The following is a 22279-nucleotide window of genomic DNA, read 5'->3' on the forward strand; positions in this document are numbered from 1 at the left end:
GTGTCACTGGGCAGCTCGCGGCTGTGCTTCCCTTTGTAGTCTGTAATAGTTTTCAAGCCCTGCCACATTCGACGAGCGTCAAAGCCGGTGTAGTACGATTCAATCTTAGTCCTGTATTGACTCTTTGCCTGTTTGATGGTTCGTCGGAGGGCATAGCGGGATTTCTTATAAGCGTCCAGGTTAGAGTCCCGCTTCTTGAAAGCGGCAGCTCTACCCTTTAGCTCAGTGCAGATGTTGCCTGTAATCCATGGCTTCTGGTTGGGGTATGTACGGTCACTGTGGGGACGACGTCATCGATGCACTTATTGATGAAGCCAGTGACTGATGTGGTGTACTTCTCAATGCTATCTGAAGAATCCCGGAACATATTCCAGTCTGTGCTAGCAAAACTGTCCTGTAGCTTAGCATCTGCGTCATCTGACCACTTTATTATTAACCGAGTCACTGGTGTTTCCTGCTTTAGTTTTTGCTTATAAGCAGGAGTCAGGAGGATAGAGTTATGGTCAGATTTGACAAATGTAGGGCAAGGGAGAGCTTTGTATGCGTCTCTGTGTGTGGAGTAAAGGTGGTCTAGAGTTATTTTTCCTCTGGTTGCACATTTAACATGCTGGTAGAAATGAGGTAGAACGGATTTAAGTTCCCCTGCATTAAAGTCCCCAGCCACTAGGAGCGCTGCCTCTGGATGAGCGTTTTCCTGTTTACTTTTGGCCTTATACAGCTCATTGAGTGCAATCTTAGTTCCAGCATCAGTTTGTGGTGGTAGATAGACAGCTACGAAGAATATAGATTAAAACTATCTTGGTAAATAGTGTGGTCTACAGCTTATCATGAGATACTCTACCTCCGGCGAGCAAAACCTCGAGACTTCCTTTGTGTTAGATTTTATGCACCAGCTGTTGTTTACAAATATACACAGACCGCCACCCCTTGTCTTACCGGAGTCAGCCATTCTATCCTGGCGATGTAGCGTATATCCCGCCAGCTGTATTTTATCAATGTCGTCGTTCAGCCACGACTCGGTGAAACATAAGATTTTACACTTTTTAATGTCCCGTTGGTAGGATAACCTTAATCGTAGGTTGTCCAATTTGTTTTAAAATGATTGAACATTGGCTAATAGAATTGATGGAAGAGGCAGTTTACTCACTCGCCGTCAGATCCTTCTAGGTTACAAGGCACCCCAACCTACGTCCACGATATCTCAGTCTCTTTCTCATGCGAATGACGGGGATTTCGGCCTTGTCGGGTGTCTGTAGGATATCCTTCGCGTCCGACTCGTTGAAGAAACAATCTTCGTCCAATATGAGGTGAGTAATCTCTGTCCTGATATCCAGAAGCTATTTTTGGTCATAAGAGACGGTGGCAGAAACATTATGTACAGAATAAATTACAAATAACGCGAAAAAACACACATAATAGTACAATTGGTTAGAGGGCTGTAAAACAGCAGCCATCTTCTCCGGCGCCATAATTACTAATGGTTTGAGAGTCTTTAGGTGCATTTCTCATGGTCTGAGAGTCTTTAGGTGCCAAGCGGGCTGTCATGTGCCTTTTACTGAGGAATGGCTTCCTTCTGGCCACTACCAAAAAGGCCTGATTGGTGGAGTGCTGCAGAGATTGTTGTCCTTCTGGAAGGTTCTCCCATCTCCACAGAGGAACTCCAGAGCTCTGTCAGAGTGACCATCAGGTTCTTGGTCACCTCGCTGACCAAGGCCCTTCTCCCCCGATTGCTCAGTTTGGCTGGGTGGCCAGCGCTAGGAAGAGTCTTGGTGGTTCCAAACTTGGTTTTTGCTCTAACATGCACGGTCAACTGTGGGACCTTATATAGACAGGTGTGTGCCTTTCCAACTCTTGACTCATCACATACGCTGCTGCTACCATTTATTATCGATCCTGTTGCCTAGTCACTTTATCCCTACCTATATGTACATATCTACCTCAATTACCTCGAACCCCTGCACATCAATTCGGTACTGGTACACCGTGTATATAGCCAAGTTATCGTTACTCATTGTGTATTTCTTCCTCGTGTTATAATTGTTTTATTGTTTCAATTTTTTTCTCTGCATTGTTGGGAAGGGCCCGTAAGTAAGCATTTCACTGTTAGTCTACACCTGTTGTTTAGGAAGCATGTGACAAACATAATTTTATTTGAAGAGCCCATCCACAGCACACGCACACACCTCCCCCATCACACCTGACAACCACACTCACAAACACCACTGACAGAGCTAATGCTAGTTGACGCAGAGGTCCTGACACAGCAGAACCAACGTTAGGAAATCATTGCAACTTCACAAACACTCAGTAACAGAATTGGTCGTTCAGCACCGCTGTATCTATACTGAACAAAAATATAACTCAACATGTAAAGTGTTTGTCACATGTTCTCATGTTTTTTGCACAAATTTGTTTACATCCCTGTTTGTGAGCATTTCTCCTTTGCCAAGATAATCCATCCACCTGACAGGTGTGGCATATCAAGAAGCTGATCAAACCGCATGATCATTACACAGGTGCACCTTGTGCTGGGGACAAAAGGCCACTAAAATGTGCAGACGTTACAACACAATGCCACAGATGTCTCAAGTTGAGGGAGCGTGCAATTGGCATGCTGACTGCAGGAATGTCCACCATTGCAGGAATGTTCATTTCTCTACCCTAAGCATCGTTTTAGAGAATTTGGCAGTACGTACAACCAGCCTCACAAACGCAGACCACGTGTAATCACGCCAGCCCAGGACCTCAACATCCGGCTTCTCCATCTGTAGGATCGTCTGAGACCAGCCACCCGGACAGCTGATAAAACTGTGGGTTTGCACAACCGAAGAATCTCTGCACAAACTGTAAGAAACCGTCTCAGGGAGCTCATCTGCGTGCTCGTTGTCCTCACCAGGGTCTTGATCTGACTGCAGTTCGGCATCGTAACTGACCTCAGTGGGCAAATGCTCACCTTTGATGGCCACTGGCACGCTGGAGCAGTGTGCTCTGCACGGATGAATCCCGGTTTCAACTGTACCGGGCAGATGGCGTGTATGGCGTTGTGTGGGAAAGCGGTTTACTGCCGCCATCACCTCGTGTTTCAGCATGATAATGCACAGCCCCATGTCACAAGGATCTGTGCACAATTCCTGGAAGCTGAAAATGTTCCAGTTCTTCCATGGCCTGCATACTCACCAGACATGTCACCCATTGAGCATTTTTGGGATGCTCTGGATTGACGTGTACGACACAGTGTTCCAGTTCCTGCCAATATCCAGCAACTTCGCACAGCCATTGAAGACAACATTCCACAGGCCACAATCAACAGCCTGATTAACTCTACGCGAAGGAGATGTGTCGCGCTGCATGAGGCAAATGGTAGTCACACCAGACACTGACTGGTCTGATCCACTCCCCTACCTTTTTTTAAAGGTATCTGTGACCAACAGATGCATATCTCTATTCCCAGTCATGTGAAATCCATAGATTAGGGCCTAAGGAATTAATTTAAATTGACTGCTTTCCTTATATGAACTGTAACTTGGATTTATATTTTTGTTCACTGTAAGAATCACATTTTGAAATCTCTCCATAAATACAGGAATCCAATGACATCAATGGCTGTTTGTGATAAGGATGGCAGCAGGTCCACAGTGAGGTACCTCTTTGAGCTGGAGCACAGTCCTCTCGATGTCATTGAGGTTGGGGGGTGAGAGGGCAGTGGAGAGGAGGGAGCGGGGGTCCCCCATGTCCAGTAGCTTCACCTTCAACATGATGTTGGCCAGGGGGGCATGCTGGGAACAGTACAAAAACATCCTAGTTACTGTCAGAATAAACTAGCAGCTTTATAGGTCTAGTAGAGTAGCCTGCCTAGTCTTTCAGTAATCACATCCAGTGCATCAATCAATCAACAAATGAATCCATCAACTTCACAGTTGTTAAACATCATACTATCAATCATAGTTATGAGCTTGGTTCTTTGCCATCAGGGCTGACCTAATGTATGACTCTCTTACCACCATCTCAGGAACCACATAGTCTGGGATCTCATTCCTCCAGAACTCCTTGGTCACCAGCCGGTAACAGTAGCCCTTAGACACTCGCCCAGCCCTGCCTGAGAGGGAGAGAGGAATCACAAATCCTCTTTGGCAATTCTGTTCTTGAATTGGAATATCAATTGATCTCTTGAAATGGAATTGTCTCCCTGACAGGCAGTATGGGCAGCCTGTGAGGTGGAACTGCATAGTACTGTACCTCTGCGCTGGTTGCAGTTGGTCTTGGAGGCCCAGGTGAGGCGGAGGGACTGGTAACTGGTCTCTTTGTCACAGACCATGTGACGCGCCAGACAGAAATCAATCACTGTCAACATATACATCAAATTCAGACATATGGAGTGAATACAGTATGGCAGTACATATAGCAAGGAATGTCTGTAAATATTATGAAAAAGAAAACACCCACCATATTTGACATCTGGGACTGTAACAGAGCTCTCTGCAATGTTGGTGGAGAGGATGATCTGTGGAGACAGAAACATCAAAAAAACTGAGTTACGTTCTAGAAGTCCTATTCAGTAGAGTGGGGTGTGGTGTGAGAGTTACCTTCCTGTACCCTGGGACAGGCACCAGAAACACCCCGTTCTGCTCCTCCAGAGTGACAGAGGAGTGGAGAGGGTACACCTGCAATCTGAAACATACACCATAACAGCACCATCAAGTTTCTGCTAAGTACCGGACACACACAACCTACCATAGTCATGCCCCAGAGACGTGACCAATGAACGTCAGATGTACACACACACACACACACACAGCACCCACCTCTTGCGCACCAGCTTAGACAAGGCCTCTTGCATGTAGTGGATCTCACCCAGACCAGGGAGGAACACCAGCACACTGCCCCTGTCTGGCAGAGACAGGCCTCGCTCCCTCTCCGTCCTGCTGTTGAGATACACACACCAGGACAATTATTGGAGAACTATAGGCCATCTAAATCAATTGTAATTAACAAATTGTGAACAAATTGTTAATTTATCAAGCAAGCTAAGATGTAGAGTACAGCTACTTGACCCCTAACCTCTGATCTTTGGCCTCCAGCTCGTCAAAGCTCTGGATAAGGCTGACAGCCACGTTGTACATCTCCACGGTGATGTAAGGTTCGTCTGGATGGCGGGTATCCACCTGATAGATAATACACAGACAGTGCTAGGTCAGTCTAGACTGTGAGTACCAGCTACAGACAAGGCTTGGTGCTCCCCAGCTCACCCTGTAAGGAATAAGGCTGCAGAGGTCATCCAGGTAGAACTCCTCGATGGCATAGGGAGCCCCCTCTACCTCAAACACATAGGCTGGGTTCATCTGGCTGCGGATTGGGGTGCCAAAGTACTCAGCAAACTCCCTGCAGTTGATGGTGGCTGACATGAGGATGACCTGCATAAAGGGAGAAGGGAGGCGGTGTGTGTCTGTTCAGTCAATACGGTTTTAGATCACATGTTGGTGAGTGCTGAGATGAGAAGTGTGGGCTCACCTTGATGTAACGAGAGTTGGAATGGAGGAGCTTCCTCACAACCAACAGGAGGAAGTCCAACTCCTCCGTCCGCTCATGGACCTGAAATACACAGAACCACCCTGCTTACTGACTGGCACATCCTCTGCCATGGCAACAAGATACTACTCATGTTCAGCTAGTTTGATGTTACTGGGTACTAAGATGCACTGTACACCAGATAGGACAACATTATTACCAGTCAAGTCATATCTGTAGACTATTTTGAAATGACGACCAGTCTGTCTCAACAGGAAAGGGAGTCTCGGTTACCTCATCTATGAAGATGTGGGAGTACTCAGTCAAGCTCTTGGCTCCGACCAGTTTCTGCAGCAGCACCCCAGTGGTCATGTAGATGAGTCTGGTGTGTTCAGTGGCCATCTTCTCTAGGCCAACCTGAAACAAACATAATGGCTAAGTGGCAAGTGTACATTCACACACAAACACACACAAATACACATCCATGTGGGTCAAGAGGAAAGGTGAAGCCTAAAGGCAGATGTGAGGATGCTACATCTACTGTAGCTTCCATCTATGTGACGTCAAACAATCATTACCCAGGGCGCTAACTCACCACACAACATGACTCTATCAGACAAATGACCTGTCCTAACAACCACGTTCCCCCCCAAAGGGAAGATAACCTCATGTTCTGCTACTCAACTCTAAGTACAAATTCCCTTACGGCTTGACTTTCACAAAACTCTCAAGAGAAACTAAAGATCGAGAGAGAAGGCACAGTAAATATCCACTACAATCCCCCTAGGACAGACAGAGCCAAAGCTAAGAGAACTGGATAAAAGCAGCCCTCCCTCATGTTACTACTCTCCATACATCATCAAGGCCTGGAATCCATCAGTCTCTCCAGCTCTCCACTGGAACCATTACAGTGGTAGGAACCTATCAATTGAATAATAATCATTATATGGTAGTAAATGAATGGTATAAATTACACTTTATAGCTCCCAAAAGGTGCAGAGTATGGGTCCTTGGTTACCATTATCTTCTAGTGTACAGTACACACTGTCTCCTACAGCTCTGCTTCACTCCATCTTTCATTAGCTCACACTCTGCACTATACTGTGTACTCCCATCTATATTTATTCTGACAAGATTTCAAGCCCTTAGGTGTTCATCAGGTCAGCCCATCACTGTATCACTCCTCACTCACTGTCTTGCTAGCAGTGACATCATCACCCCTGCTGCAGTCCACAGCAGAGCAGACAGTGGTGAGGAGCAGGGAGTTATAATTAGACTGTGTCTCCTGTTTCAGAGCTGGACACAATGCAACCAGACAGCCTGGAAACAGTCCAGCATGGAAGCCTGTCCACCCCACTCCTTCAATCAATCAATTTTATTTTATATAGCCCTTCTTACATCAGCTAATATCTCGAAGTGCTGTACAGAAACCCAGCCTAAAACCCCAAACAGCTAGTAATGTAGGTGTAGAAGCACGGTGGCTAGGAAAAACTCCCTAGAAAGGCGAAAACCTAGGAAGAAACCTAGAGAGGAACCAGGCTATGAGGGGTGGCCAGTCCTCTTCTGGCTGTGCCGGGTGAAGATTATAACAGAACCATGCCAAGATGTTCAAAAATGTTCATAAGTGACAAGCATGGTCAAATAATAATCAGGAATAAATCTCAGTTGGCTTTTCATAGCCGATCATTAAGAGTTGAAAACAGCAGGTCTGGGACAGGTAGGGGTTCCATAACCGCAGGCAGAACAGTTGAAACTGGAATAGCAGCAAGGCCAGGCGGACTGGGGACAGCAAGGAGTCACCACGGCCGGTAGTCCCGACGTATGGTCCTAGGGCTCAGGTCTCTCAGTTGGCTTTTCATAGCCGATCATTAAGAGTTGAAAACAGCAGGTCTGGGACAGGTAGGGGGTTTCGTAACCGCAGGCAGAACAGTTGAAACTGGAATAGCAGCAAGGCCAGGCGGACTGGGGACAGCAAGGTGTCATCATGCCCGGTAGTCCTGACGTATGGTCCTAGGGCTCAGGTTCTCAGAGAGAAAGAGAGAACGAGAGAATTAGAGAGAGCATACTTAAATTCACACAGGACACTGGATAAGACAGGAGAAGTACTCCAGGTATAACCAACTAACCCCAGCCCCCCGACACATAAACTACTGCAGCATAAATACTGGAGGCTGAGACAGGAGCGGTCCGGAGACACTGTGGCCCCATCCGAAGAAACCCCGGACAGGGCCAAACAGGAAGGATATAACCCCACCCACTCTGCCAAAGCACAGCCCCCGCACCACTAGAGGGATATCCTCAACCACCAACTTACAATCCTGAGACAAGGCCGAGTATAGCCCACAGAGGTCTCCACCACAGCACAAACCAAGGGGGGCGCCAACCCAGACAGGAAGATCACGTCAGTAACTCAACCCACTCAAGTGACGCACCCCTCCCAGGGACGGCATGAAAGAGCACCAGCAAGCCAGTGACTCAGCCCCTGCAACAGGGTTAGAGGCAGAGAACCCCAGTGGAGAGGGGAACCGGCCTGGCAGAGACAGCAAGGGCTGTTCGTTGCTCCAGAGCCTTTCCGTTCACCTTCACACTCCTGGGCCAGACTACACTCAATCATATGACCTACTGAAGAGATAAGTCTTCAGTAAAGACTTAAAGGTTGAGACCGAGTCTGCGTCTCTCACATGGGTAGGCAGACTGTTCCATAAAAATGGAGATCTATAGGAGAAAGCCCTGCCTCCCGCTGTTTGCTTAGAAATTCTAGGGACAATTAGGAGGCCTGCGTCTTGTGACCGTAGCGTACGTATTGGTATGTACGGCAGGACCAACTCGGAAAGATAGGTAGGAGCAAGCCCATGTAACGCTTTATAGGTTAACAGTAAAACCTTGAAATCAGCCCTTGCCTTAACAGGAAGCCAGTGTAGGGAAGCTAGCACTGGAGTAATATGATCAAATTTCTTGGTTCTAGTCAGGATTCTAGCAGCCGTATTTAGCACTAACTGAAGTTTATTTAGTGCTTTATCCGGGTAGCCGGAAAATAGAGCATTGCAGTAGTCTAACCTAGAAGTAACAAATGCATGGATTAATTTTTCTGCATCATTTTTGGACAGAAAATTTCTGATTTTTGCAATGTTACGTAGATGGAAAAAAGCTGTCCTTGAAACAGTCTTGATATGTTCGTCAAAAGAGAGATCAGGGTCAAGAGTAACGCCGAGGTCCTTCACAGTTTTATTTGAGACGACTTTACAACCATCAAGATGAATTGTCAGATTTAACAGAAGATCTCTTTGTTTCTTGGGACCTAGAACAAGCATCTCTGTTTTGTCCGAGTTTAAAAGTAAAAAGTTTTCAGCCATCCACTTCCTTATGTCTGAAACACAGGCTTCTAGCGAGGGCAATTTTGGGGCTTCACCATGTTTCATTGAAATGTACAGCTGTGTGTCATCCGCATAGCAGTGAAAGTTAACATTATGTTTTCGAATAACATCCCCAAGAGGTAAAATATATAGTGAAAACAATAGTGGTCCTAAACGGAACCTTGAGGAACACCGAAATGTACAGTTGATTTGTCGGAGGACAGACCATTCACAGAGACAAACTGATATCTTTCCGACAGGTAAGATCTAAACCAGGCCAGAACTTGTCCGTGTAGACCAATTTGGGTTTCCAGTCTCTCCAAAAGAATGTGGTGATCGATGGTGTCAAAGGCAGCACTAAGGTCTAGTAGCACGAGGACAGATGCAGAGCCTCGGTCTGACGCCATTAAAAGGTCATTTACCACCTTCACAAGTGCAGTCTCAGTGCTATGATGGGGTCTAAAACCAGACTGAAGCATTTCGTATACATTGTTTGTCTTCAGAAAGGCAGTGAGTTGCTGCGCAACAGCTTTTTCTAAAATTTTTGAGAGGAATGGAAGATTCGATATAGGCCGATAGTTTTTTATATTTTCCGGGTCAAGGTTTGGCTTTTTCAAGAGAGGCTTTATCACTGCCACTTTTAGTGAGTTTGGTACACATCCGGTGGATAGAGAGCTGTTTATTATGTTCAACATAGGAGGGCCAAGCACAGGAAGCAGCTCCTTCAGCAGTTTAGTAGGAATAGGATCCAGTATGCAGCTTGAAGGTTTAGAGGCCATGATTATTTTCATCATTGTGTCAAGAGATATAGTACTAAAACACTTAAGTGTCTCTCCCGATCCCAGGCCCTCGCAGAGCTGTGCAGATCCAGGACAGCTAAGCCCCTGGAGGAATACGCAGATTCAAAGAGGAGTCCGTAATTTGCTTTCTAATGGTCATGATCTTTTCCTCAAAGAAGTTCATGAATTTATTACTGCTGAAGTGAAAGCCATCCTCTCTTGGGGAATGCTGCTTTTTAGTTAGCTTTGCAACAGTATCAAAAAAGAAATTTTGGATTATTCTTATTTTCCTCGATTAAGTTGGAAAAGTAGGATGATCGAGCAGCAGTGAGGGCTCTTCGGTACTGCACGGTACTGTCTTTCCAAGCTAGTCGGAAGACTTCCAGTTTGGTGTGGCGCCATTTCCGTTCCAATTTCCTGGAAGCTTGCTTCAAAGCTCGGGTATTTTCTGTATACCAGGGAGCTAGTTTCTTATGACAAATGTTTTTCGTTTTTAGGGGTGCAACTGCATCTAGGGTATTGCGCAAGGTTAAATTGAGTTCCTCAGTTAAGTGGTTAACTGATTTTTGTCCTCTGACGTCCTTGCGGTAGGCAGAAGGAGTCTGGAAGGGCATCAAGGAATTTTTGTGTTGTCTGAGAATTTATAGCACGACTTTTGATGCTCCTTGGTTGGGGTCTGAGCAGATTATTTGTTGCGATTGCAAACGTAATAAAATGGTGGTCCGATAGTCCAGGATTTTGTGGAAAAACATTAAGATCTACAACATTTATTCCATGGGACAAAACTAGGTCCAGAGTATGACTGTGGCAGTGAGTAGGTCCAGAGACATGTTGGACAAAACCCACTGAGTCGATGATGGCTCCGAAATACTTTTGGAGTGGGTCTGTGGACTTCTCCATGGGAATATTAAAATCACCAAAAATTAGAATATGATCTGCTATGACTACAAGGTCTGATAGGAATTCAGGAAACTCAGAGAGGAACGCTGTATATGGCCCAGGAGGCCTGTAAACAGTAGCTATAAAAAGTGATTGAGTAGGCTGCATAGATTTCATGACTAGAAGCTCAAAAGATGAAAACGCCATTTTTTTTTGTAAATTGAAATTTGCTATCGTAAATGTTAGCAACACCTCCGCCTTTACGGGATGCACGGGGAATATGGTCACTAGTGTAACCAGGAGGTGAGGCCTCATTTAACACAGCAAATTCATCAGGCTTAAGCCATGTTTCAGTCAGGCCAATCACATCAAGATTATGATCAGTGATTAGTTCATTGACTATGACTGCCTTTGAAGTGAGGGATCTAACATTAAGTAACCCTATTTTGAGATGTGAGGTATCACGATCTCTTTCAATAATGGCAGGAATGGAGGAGGTCTTTATCCTAATAAGATTGCTAGGGTGAACACCGCCATGTTTAGTTTTGCCCAACCTAGGTCGAGGCACAGACACAGTCTCAATGGGTATGGCTGAGCTGACTACACTGACTATGCTATTGGCAGACTCCACTAAGCTGGCAGGTTGGCTAACAGCCTGCTGCCTGGCCTGCACCCTATTTCACTGTGGGGCTAGAGGAGTTAGAGCCCTATCTATGTTGGTAGATAAGAGGAATTTTCTCTGTGAGAGAAACGTCAAGTGGGCTTTTTGTACAGAGCTTCATCGAGGGATAATAGTATCGCTAGAGGTGCTAGACTCAGTCCACTGCTCCTTGTTATGCAACCTGAACACTGAATCATTTTTCTCCCTCTTCTTTCCACCAAGGGATGTGTTTGCAAATCAGACTTGGTAACACATTACGCATGGTAATGTGTTTTGGGGGGTATAGATATCAAAATGGTATCATTAACAAGGTATGTGTGAGTGAGTGTGGTGTGAATTTTTCACTAACCTGGTATCCCACCAGACTACCCAGGGTGCACTTGCGCTCTCTGGCGACCCACCGGGCAATGCTGCTGGCGCCTATTTTGCGAGGCTGTGTGACTACGAGGTTACAGGGGACATTCTTCTCGCTGTAGTAGTCCAGGATGAACTGGGGCAGCTGGGTAGTTTTCCCACTGCCTGTGGCTCCACGGATGATCACCACGGAGTTGTTCTCGATCAGAGAGATGAGCTGGAAATACACAAACACATAACTACATATCAAACACAACAGAGGAGAGAACATTATTTAAATTGTAGCCATTTAAAAGCTGAATATCAAAATATGATTCAACAATCTAAATTACAGTATATAATAAAGTATTATAATCTGTTGCTTATATTCACAGTCACAATAACATTCAAAACATCCTGATTTTGCTCTTTTTGGACAATAAATGTGAATCTGATTAGAAAATGTAAGTCCGAAACACAGATCTCTTCAATAATGGCCAACTAACGGCCCTATTCCATCAGACTGTTACTTGATCGCATGTGATGACATTCACAGTAAGTTAAGAGTCTCCCCTCTTGTTGCGCCTATGGCTCCATCAGATAGAATCAGTGCTCATCTGAAGCACAGTAAAACCTTGAGTGGAGTTATGACCCGAGGAACTGTTGCCAATGACCATCTCTGTTAAAGTCCATGACCTGAAAAGATCCTGAAATGGCAGGAGTACCTAAAGCGTGTGTGGCTACTAAAGCATTTTACCTCCTGTCTATTCTTTGTGATGGGCAAGCTGGGGTAGTCATAACTGGCCAACGGGGGTGGAGGTGCACCTAGAGTTGGAGAGATGAACACAAAAAGGTTTGCTCAATGACTTTCTTAAATTGTTGGGAAAAAAGGCATCCAATTGAAAGCCAAATTATTTAGAAAGTTATATCAACGTGTTACTCACTCGCCGAAAAGTCAGGCTTTCCTGTCTTGTTCCTCAGTCCCCCGCTTTCACTCTTTGGGCTGCCCTGCTGTTGGGGAGCTTTTGCAGGGCTAGAGAGAAACACAGATGTCAGATAAATCAAAAGTCAGTCTGACATTTCAGTGCACACTGCAGTCAACTAATGTCAGTTCCATGACTCTTTTGGTCATGCCAAACAAGAAGAGAAAATTGCTGTATGGTGTTTATGTCCAGCCACCCCATCCTTTTAGAAAACCAAACTTATCAGCATTTAAGCATCAAGGAGACAGTGCATTTCTGTAAGTCCATGTACACTCTTAGAAAAAAAGGGTTCCTCGGCTGTCCCCATAGGATAACCCTCTTTAGTTCTAGGTATAACCCTTTTTGGTTCCAGGTAGAACCCTTTTGGGTTCCATGTAGAGCCCTCTGTGGAAAGGGCTCTACATGGAACCCAAAAGGGCTCTTTCTACTTGGAACCAAAAAGGGTTCTTCAAAGGGTTCTCTTATGGAGGACAGCTGAAGGACCCTTTAAGGTTCTAGATAGCACATATTTTTCTAAGAGAGTAGGAGTGTATCAAAGCTAGGTGAAACAAAATGCCCCCCATTGGACTAATATTAGGCAGCCGCATCCTCTTCACATTCGTCTAATTTCAAATACACAAACCAAAGCCATCTCCAAGACAACAGACATGTGAAGGATCCAGTCTGACAATGGCTTGGCCAAAACAGGCATGATTTGGCTCAGCAAACACACTAGTAGTGAGTGGTGATAATGTGGCTTTTTCGCTTTGAGTAAATAATGTTGAGTAATGCTAGTGTGTCTTTGTCAAGTCAAATAGCTCTCCCCCTACTTTCTTTCTGAATTCCCTCCTCCCCTCCACTAAAATCCCAATTTCCCTATTTGCTCTGAGTTTCTAACATTCCTCTCTCTTACTCGCCCTCCCTGTCATCTCCCCCACTCCTCTCATTCTGTGGCTGGGCTAGTCAGGCCTGGAGCAGTGTGGCAGGGAGAGCAGTCCCAGTCATCTCAGCTTCTCTCTGGGCGAGAGGAGGACTTTATCTACACAGCAGGCAGACACACTGTCACAGCTGGGAGCAGCTCACACATCTAAATGCACACGGGTTGGCTTACACATGCACACACTCACGTCAGCATCTAACAAAGCAGCTGACCTTACAACAAAGCAGCACAAAGGAGAGTGAGGTGAAAGGAGAGGAGACAGCATTGAGTCAGAGGAGAACACTGAGTAACTCCACTGGACACAGTCCACGGGACAGGAGAGCAGGGATGAGTGAAGAGGACAATTACGCAGTACAGAGAGGAGAGAGAGGACAATTTCTTACAGACGGACAGCAGAGGAGTGCAGACAGTGGATGATCCACTCTCGATCAGGACTACAGTCCAGTAAGATCCAGAGAATGGAGAGTTCACTGACAGACCCATGGAGACAGAGTCCTGGAGATGCTACTCTAAGGTGCCTGTGTTGATCTCTCTATATCACTCTGTCTATGTCTGGCTCTCTCCCTCAACTCTCATCACTGCAGCATTCAACAGTAAGTACCAGCAACCATGCAATGTGTTGTTTTTTTACATTTCTCACTACATAGGCTATTTGCAAATTATGGTCAGAAAGTTCAAACAATAAAATGGCATTCATCTAGACAATAGCCACAAATCAAGAATCGCAAGTCCATTATTTGAAGAAATTTGCTAGAACATTCAGGTTTAATAAAACAACATTATTTTTCTTGTGCTTTGAGACATTACTGACAGGTGTACAGCACTACATGCTCTGTTCACAGAGCATGACCTGTTATCCCAGGCTGCCTAATCTGTGTGTAGATAAGGTGTGAGGTACATGCCCACATCTGGGCATCCTCCTCACCCGAGTGAGAATGCCACTGAATGCTAACAGAACACTGATGATGACAGAGGTCCAGAGGTCAGCTTGTATGGAGGTGATCTATTTCTCAATTTCCACATTTACATTTTAGTCATTTAGCAGACGCTCTTATCCAGAGCGACTTACAGTTAGTGAATGCATACATTTATTAATTTTTTTTCATACTGAACCCACATCCCTGCCGGCCAAACCCTCCCCTACCTTGGACGACGCTGGACCAATTGTGCGCCTGCCCATTGGTCTCCCGTTCGCGGCCGGCTGCGACAGAGCCTGGACTCGAACCAGGATCTCTAGTGGCACAGCTAGCACTGCGATGCAGTGCCTTTGACCACTGCGCCACTCGGGAGTATGTCAAGTCTTCAACGAGTGCAGATCAATCAATAAAATTGCAATTCCTTCAACAGTTCTGTTAAAACAGAATTCAGGAGAACAGGGAAGCAGTGTCAATTTTGATTCAGGATGTACAATCATTTTTATTTTCTCACTGCAGTAACCACAGTATTCCTCCGCCATGCCACTGTTCAGCTGGATGAAATGGTTGCGTGCTGAAGGAGAACAGGCTCAAGATGAGGGGACGTCTGCTAAGTCCACAGGGGTATTACCCAGCAGCACACTGATCAGGGAGCTGCTGTGGCACGTGGAGGAGAGGGAGCGCCTGGCACGGGAGATGGAGCGGGAACACAGGCTGGCCCACAACACCGTGGGATACCCCCACTGGCTCCAGAGCTATCCCAGGTTACGCACGCTGATCCCCGCATCAGAGCGTCACCAGTTGGAGCATTTGTGTGCCCAGATCCAGCCCATGCACACAGCCACGGTGCTCTCCAGGTACATTGTACACCACTGTCTTCATACAGTAGTACCCTTTTCATATTAGCACGCTGTGTCCAAAATAGCCAATGTCACCACACCAGGGTGACAATAGGCGAAGGAGACGAGTCTCAAGGAGAGCGAGGCAGAGCAATCTGCCAGGGAAGCCACTTTGTTTTATTGTCACAGAAGTAGGTTACATGGGGTGGAAACATGCAAAGGTGAAGTGGACCCTATGGGGCTAAGCACAGCAAAAACAACCCCCAGGGAAAGAGCTTTGCATCAGCAATATCGTATCCCTATTAAAATAAAAACACATCCCACAACAATGTTTTACAGTGATGGTGACATTTGTATGAACATAGATTTGGTCTTTTGGAGGGCTAAATGAGGAATCATGACCTTTGTAAAAATACTTGAAATAACCTTTAAATCCACCAAGGGTCTAGCAAAAATGTAAATTAACTAGATGTGCGTAACCACTTCCACATGATTGATCTTCACGACTGTCAAATAAATTGTTCACGCCCAGTTATACCACTGACAGAAGTGACACGAACACTCGAGTCCCCTGAAGAACTCGCCATACAATCCTGGTGTGACTGTTTGCATAATCACATTACAACAGTAACAAGATCGCCCGATTATTCCAGGGATATTATTCGGTGTGGACTTTCTCACTGCATGGATTTTTCTTCTTTGCAAAATGTCCTCCTGACAACTAGATTGGAGTGAGCTCATAAATATGCCCTCAGCCTTGTCACCTCACACAATGCATGATACTTTGATGAAATAACCTACATCATTTTCAGCATAATTTTGTCAACTAGGTCTAATGGGTAAATGAAAGCCAAAACAGCTTCTCTAAAATTGCCTCATAATTGTGGATAATGCAGTTTGGGTTAAAGAGTTTATTAACCCACTATATCCCTCTATCTATCCCATTCTCAGGTTCCGTGAAGTGCTGGCCAGCAACAACATCCTGCCCTGGGAGCTGGTGTACGTCTTCAAGCAGGTGCTGAGAGACTTCCTCAACAAAGAGGAAGGGGAAGAAGAGGAGGAGCACCTGCCACAGCCAACACTGCTTGGGCCAATGGAGGCCTGCACCAACCGATACCAAATGAAGCAGGGCTTTGTCACACCCACTGTGCCCGACTGTGGTGTGTCCCCGAGAGAGGAGATCCCAACCATCTCTGGCTATGTGGACCGTACAATGAGAGGCTCTAGTCCTTTCACTCCCCATAGGGACTGGGACCTTCCCTACTACTACCACCACCCAGTGCCACACAACTCCACAGAGGCCTACAGCACCATGCTGTGAGAGGAGGCAGGGTGGTAAAGTAGTACCCAACTAACGACCATGCTTACCTTCTATCCTTGTTAGGTCATGCCTGAAAGAGCTGTAATCTCCCAAAAAATGTGGATAAAATATGTTACAGATTTATTCATTTGAATGAACTGCAACAAAATATTGCACTGGACAAGGGGACTTGGGGGCAGATTCAGACATTCAACACCTGAACTAGGGGCGCATCTCAATACTAGCTACTACAACAGGATAGTCTACTAGCTAGCCTACTTCATTTGCACTGACTGATTTGACAAGTCAACCCGTGCTTAGATATTTTGGCACCTGGCTATAGAGTACCACAGCATGAGTCATACTTCCCATAAAACCTAGCGGTCAAACAGAAATCTTCCAATTGTTTTTCCACCATTCATTTTTCCCCATAGGGGATTTTAGAAACACTTAAAATAAGGGCTGTGTTTTGTGAAGGTTTATCCTGGCGTGACGATAATCCCATCCACCTGACAGGTGAGGCATATCAAGAAACGGATTAAACAGCATAATCATTACACAGGTGCACCTTGTGCTGGGGACAATAAAACACCACTTTAAAATATACAGTTGTGTCACACAACACATTGCCACAGATGTCTCAAGTTGAGGGAGCGTGCAATAGGCCACAGTGACTGCAGGAATGTCCACCAGAGCTGTTGACAGAGAATTGAATGTTCATTTCTCTACCATAAACTGCCTCCAATGTCATTTTAGAGTATTTGGCAGTACATCCAACCGGCCTCACAACCGCAGTACATCCAACCGGCCTCAACCCAGGACCTCCATATCCGGCTTCTTCACCTGTGGGAGGAGTATTTGTCTGTAATAAAGCCATTTTGTGGGGAAAAACTCATTCTGATTGGCTGGGCCTGGCTGCGCCTATGCACCCCCAGGCCCACCCATGGCTGCACCCCTGCCTAGTCATGTAGTCCCGTGTAGCTCAGTTGGTTGAGCATGGCACTTGCAACGCCAGGGTTGTGGGTTCGATTCCCACGAGGGACCAGTATGAAAAAAAAAATATGCACTCACTAACTGTAAGTCGCGCTGGATAAGAGCATCTGCTAAATGACTTAAAAAATAAATAAATGAAATCCATAGATTAGGATCTAATGAATTTATTTCAATTGACTGATTTCCTTATATGAACTGTAAACTCAGTAAAATCTTTGAAATTGTTGCATGTTTTGTTCAGTATACTTGACTATGTTGGTAAATCATGCAATTGTATTTGGCTAGCTAATACTTATTGAAAAGCCTGAAGATCCGATGTTGAATCGGCGAGAAATGATCGTTACCGTTTGTGTCAGGAAGTTTCCTCATGACCTCTACAAGCCAGAATGCTGAATAAAATTGTACTTTACCGGTTGTCCGTGAGGTTGGTCCTTTTGCAGATAGGAATATGACACAATATATCCAAAGGAAAGTATAATTACGTCAACCTTTCAAAGCGCTGGTTGTGCGTTCAGATTTCTATCACCCGAAGCATGCACACAATATGAAAATACACAAACGCATGCATACTTGCCGAGCTCGTGCAGGTGAGAGAAATCTGAACACACTACCAGCGCTTTGAAAAGTTGATGTAATTATACTTTCCTGTGGATATATTGTCTCACATTCCTGCATGTAAAAGGACAAACTGCACGGACAACCGGTAAAGTACGTTAAAATAAAAAAAATTTCAACATTCTGGCTTGTAGAGCTTGTGAGAAGACATTTTCCAAACAAATGTATGGCATTAATCTCAGACTGAACCACAGCAGAGGTATCAGTCTGTCAGGCTAGTAGCAATGTAGCTAACACAAAAGTATAAAGTTCCAGTCTGGTAGTTAGCGTGCTACAAATGAACAACGTGCGAGGGAACATGTACTGTACAAGATAGCTAACGTTGCTGGCAATTAAATCCTACATTTTGCTAGCTAGCCAATTTACCTCTGTCTTGATGATGACTCCTCCGACTTTACTTTTGGAGGTTCATCTGTGATTCTAATGTTAGCAAATTGGGTCCCTAATGTAAACCATTCTGTTATCTGTTCTGCAGTTATTGCTTTCTTCATGTTTCCTATTTTGTGGACTCCAGCGACCGGTGCTTTTGGTCTGTGTTCAATGGTGATGCTGCAGAATTCTAAATTAGTTCAATGGCACGTGACAGTACACCTGCTAAGGGGTCGCCACAGTCATAAACCCCGCCTATTTCTAAAATGTATTTTCTTAAAATGTTATTTTAAACCTAACCTTAACCACACTGCTATCATTATGCCTAACCTTAAAATATGACCAAAAACCAACTTTTGGTTTTCATAAAACATTTACGATATAGCCCATTTTGACTGTGGCAACTAGTGGAAACGCTGCTAAGGAGTCTGTGTTGGTCTGGATCAAACATTCATCTACTGCAGGGGTTGTCAAACTCATTTTGCCCTGATTTTGCCGCCCCGGGAGCCGCATTGGTTCAGTGGTGGAAAAAGTACCCAATTGTCATACTTGAGTAAAAGTGAAGCTACCATAACAGAAAATGACTCAAGTAAAAGTGAAAGTCACCCAGTAAAAGTATTTGGTTTTAAATATACTTAAGTATCAAAAGTAAAAGTATGAATCATTTCAAATTCCTTATATTAAGCAAACCAGATTACACAATTTTCTAGTTTTTTTAATTTACGGATAGCCAGGGTCACACGCCAACACTCAGACATAATTTACAAACGAAGCATTTGTGTTTAGTGAGTCCGACAGATCATAGGCAGTAAGGATGACCAAGGATGTTCTCTTGATAAGTGAATTGGACCATTTTCTGTCCTTCTACGCATTCAAACTGTAACGAGTACTTTTGGGTGTCATGGAAAATGTATGGAGTAAAAAGTACATTATATTCTTTAAGAATGTAGTAAAGTAAAAGTAAAAGTTGTCAAAAATACAAATAGTAAAGTACAGATACCCCAAAAAACTACTTAACTAGTACTTTAAAGTATTTTTACTTAAGTACTTTACACCCCTGCATTGTTGGGATGTCCCTACCCCTAACCTTAAAAAGGTGCAATATGCAGAAATCGCTCTGCCATTTCCAGGTTACTAAAATTCTAATAGTTTACCAAATTTCAGTTTGTGACAAAACAAGCAATGTATAGTGTAGAGAATCATTGTACCATCTAAACCGCTGTGAAATATATTTTAAATAACCACAAATATTGTATTTCCAGCTGTTTGTAGCTGGGTGTACAAAGCAAAAAGGAAACTTAAGCACGGGAAGCATAGAAGTAGTGCACATAGAACAGATCTACCGCTTCTTGCCTTCAATGAAAATGACAGATCTATCTCACATTTCTATGTGAATTTGGTCAGGTGGCCCAAAAAGTTACGTATTGCAGCTTTAAACCCCTACCCCTGTTCAATTTCAACATGGTAATGTCGGCGTTGTGACAAACCAAGGATCCCGTTTAGACCTTATTCGGTTTTCAACAAGTTAGAATGGCCGCATTGAAAATTGGTTATATTTCCTCACTGTCAAAATGTGGGGGGGAAATCCTCTATCCATGGTTTTTGGAATTTTCCATGTGTTATTTCATAGTTTATGTCTTCACTATTATTCTACAATGTAGAAAATCGTACAAATAAAGAAAAACCCTTGAATGAATAGGTGTATCAAAACTTTTGACTGGTACTGTAGATAATTACAAAGAGGAGATTCTCCTGATTAAAAATGGTGTCCGACTTGAAAAAAATCCAAAATATACACTTTGAGAGATATTTCGCGAAATAGACCAGCATGCTTCTCCATAGGAGAACAATGGTCAGAGCTCAGGGTTCCAAGGGCAAAAAGTATTTTAGGGCTAGCATTTGATGACAACCGAGCTCCAGTGGTGTAAAGTACTTAAGTAAAAATACTTGAAAGTACTACTTAAGTTGTTTTTTGGGGTATATGTACTTTTACTATTTATATTTTTTGAAAACTTTTACTTATCTACATTCCTAAAGAAAATGATGCACTTTTTACTCCATACATTTTCCCTGACACCCAAAAGTACTCGTCACATTTTGAATGCTTAGCAGGACATGAAAATGGTCTATTTAACACACTTAACAAGAGAACATCCCTGGTCATCCACACTGCTTCTGATCTGGCGGACTCACTAAACACATGCTTCATTTGTAAATTATGTCTGAGTGTTGGACTGTGCCCCTGGCTATCTGTAAATAAAATAAATAAAAAATGAAATGGTGACGTCTGGTTTGCTTAATATAAGGAATTTGAAATTATTTATACTTTTACTTTTGATACTTAAGTATATCTAAAACCAAATACTTTTAGACTTTTACTCAAGTAGGATTTTACTGGGTGACTTTCACTTTTACTTGAGTCATTTTCTATTAAGGTATCTTTACTTTTACTCAAGTATGAAAATTGGTTACTTTTTCCACCACTACCAAGCTGGCTGCCCAGATTTACATAATTACAAAGAGGAGATTCTCATGATTAAAATTGTGCCCGACTTGAACAAATCAAAATATACACATTGCGAGATATTTTGCGAAATAGACAGACATACATATATTTCCCCTATAGAAAACAATGAGACGACCTCAGAGTTCCATGAGTAATTTGTTGTTGTTGTTGACGTTTTAACTACCAGCGTGGGCAGGTCTCATTGCTAACAATAGGGAAGCAGCCATTGTGACGTAGAACAATGGGCTGGGAATAGAACGTTCTGAAGGCGAGTTGGTGCCACGGTGCTCAAAATAACTAATAGGAGCTGGCAGGGTGGAAAGATAAGGCCGTATAAATAAGCCCTGTTTTTTCGTGATTACTTAAAAACGACGACAAGCAGCTGGGACATATGATAATATTATGAGACTGGGCTCCACGGCGGATGCAATTAACTAGTTATCAGAAAAAAAGCGTTAAAAATGTAATTTGTCCAGCCTAGGTTGTGCGTTCGAATCTCATCATGGACAACTTTTAGCATTTTAGTAACTACTTGCTACTACTTAGCATGTTGTTATCTTACCATTCCCCTAACCCTTTAACCTAACCTTAACCCCTTGCCTTGCTAACATTTACCACCTAGCTAATGTTAGGCACAACAAATTGATATCTGTACAGGGGCGGTGTGTTCAATAGGGCGATATGGGCGACGCACTGCCAAACGGGAAAAGGAAGGGATTTTTTTTCTAATCAATTATATCACGGCAACAGTAGTTATCAGTGTTCTAATCTGATCTGACTGCCACTAAATGTCAAATCAGGCTAAAGTCGTGCTTCAAATGGCCCCGCCCGTTTTTGGGGCGATTTCAGTCATGTTGAAAATCGCCCAGAAGTCTGTCATAGACTCCCATGTAAAATATATTTTTTTCAAATTTCAAAGCTTTCAATACAATCTCTATGGGTGTCTGTGGGCTTGCACTTACGCGCTTTCGTCATACGTGACGTAACCATGAACGTAACTAAGAAAATAGCGGCTAGCAGCGTCTCTGTTGCGACCTGCAGTGTGGCGTTATCTTATGTTTTTAATTTGTACACTTAGTGGCGTTATTTTATGTTTTTAATTTGTACACTTAGTTTACAAACATTCTGCCAACCATGGATTTCCAGTGGTGGGTTTTGGACTGTGTTATATCTAGCCTAGTTGTAAAAGAACGGACATCTGCACAGTTTCACATTGAACATCACTCTGTCGTTTAATGACATGTGCCACGCATTCTGACAACCCATTCATCCGTAACGCAGCACACTGTCGTAAACCATAACAACGTACAGTACGACGTACAGCACGTCGT

The 22279-nt window shown here is 44.1% G+C and overlaps 2 protein-coding genes across 3 annotated transcripts in view; one reads left to right on the plus strand and one right to left on the minus strand.

Annotated features, from left to right (window-relative positions):
• Positions 1–18700, minus strand: part of tdrd9 (tudor domain containing 9) — a 52111-nt gene extending 33411 nt beyond the window's left edge. The window contains exons 1-14 of one of the 2 annotated variants that reach the window (XM_041855052.2): positions 18440–18700; positions 12455–12543; positions 12268–12335; positions 11527–11748; positions 5800–5922; positions 5509–5589; positions 5247–5411; positions 5059–5162; positions 4803–4919; positions 4584–4668; positions 4444–4501; positions 4237–4341; positions 3999–4096; positions 3645–3776 (exon numbers count right to left, since the gene is read on the minus strand). In XM_041855052.2, coding sequence (XP_041710986.1) covers positions 3645–3776; positions 3999–4096; positions 4237–4341; positions 4444–4501; positions 4584–4668; positions 4803–4919; positions 5059–5162; positions 5247–5411; positions 5509–5589; positions 5800–5922; positions 11527–11748; positions 12268–12335; positions 12455–12543; positions 18440–18564 — 1572 coding nt within the window. In that variant the 5' untranslated portion in view covers positions 18565–18700. Of the gene's footprint in view, positions 1–3644; positions 3777–3998; positions 4097–4236; positions 4342–4443; positions 4502–4583; positions 4669–4802; positions 4923–5058; positions 5163–5246; positions 5412–5508; positions 5590–5799; positions 5923–11526; positions 11749–12267; positions 12336–12454; positions 12544–18439 lie in introns of both variants that reach the window. The other variant, XM_041855051.2, reaches the window with a different exon arrangement.
• On the plus strand, positions 13563–17020 carry LOC121544851 (protein RD3-like). Its single transcript, XM_041855057.1, has 3 exons — positions 13563–14005; positions 14846–15183; positions 16117–17020. The coding sequence occupies exons 2-3, from the start codon at positions 14867–14869 to the stop codon at positions 16484–16486; spliced, it is 687 nt and encodes a 228-aa protein (XP_041710991.1). The 5' UTR covers positions 13563–14005; positions 14846–14866; the 3' UTR covers positions 16487–17020.
• Positions 18701–22279: the final 3579 nt, after the last annotated feature.

The sequence above is a fragment of the Coregonus clupeaformis genome, chromosome 29 (genome assembly GCF_020615455.1).
Source record: "Coregonus clupeaformis isolate EN_2021a chromosome 29, ASM2061545v1, whole genome shotgun sequence".
NCBI lineage: Eukaryota > Metazoa > Chordata > Actinopteri > Salmoniformes > Salmonidae > Coregonus > Coregonus clupeaformis.

Coding starts and splice junctions, on each gene's coding strand:
- LOC121544851 (XM_041855057.1), top strand. CDS start 14,867: ATGCCACTGTTCAGCTGGATGAAATGGTTGCGTGCTGAAGGAGAACAG. Junction 15,184..16,116: donor ACAGCCACGGTGCTCTCCAG/GTACATTGTACA, acceptor TCCCATTCTCAG/GTTCCGTGAAGTGCTGGCCA.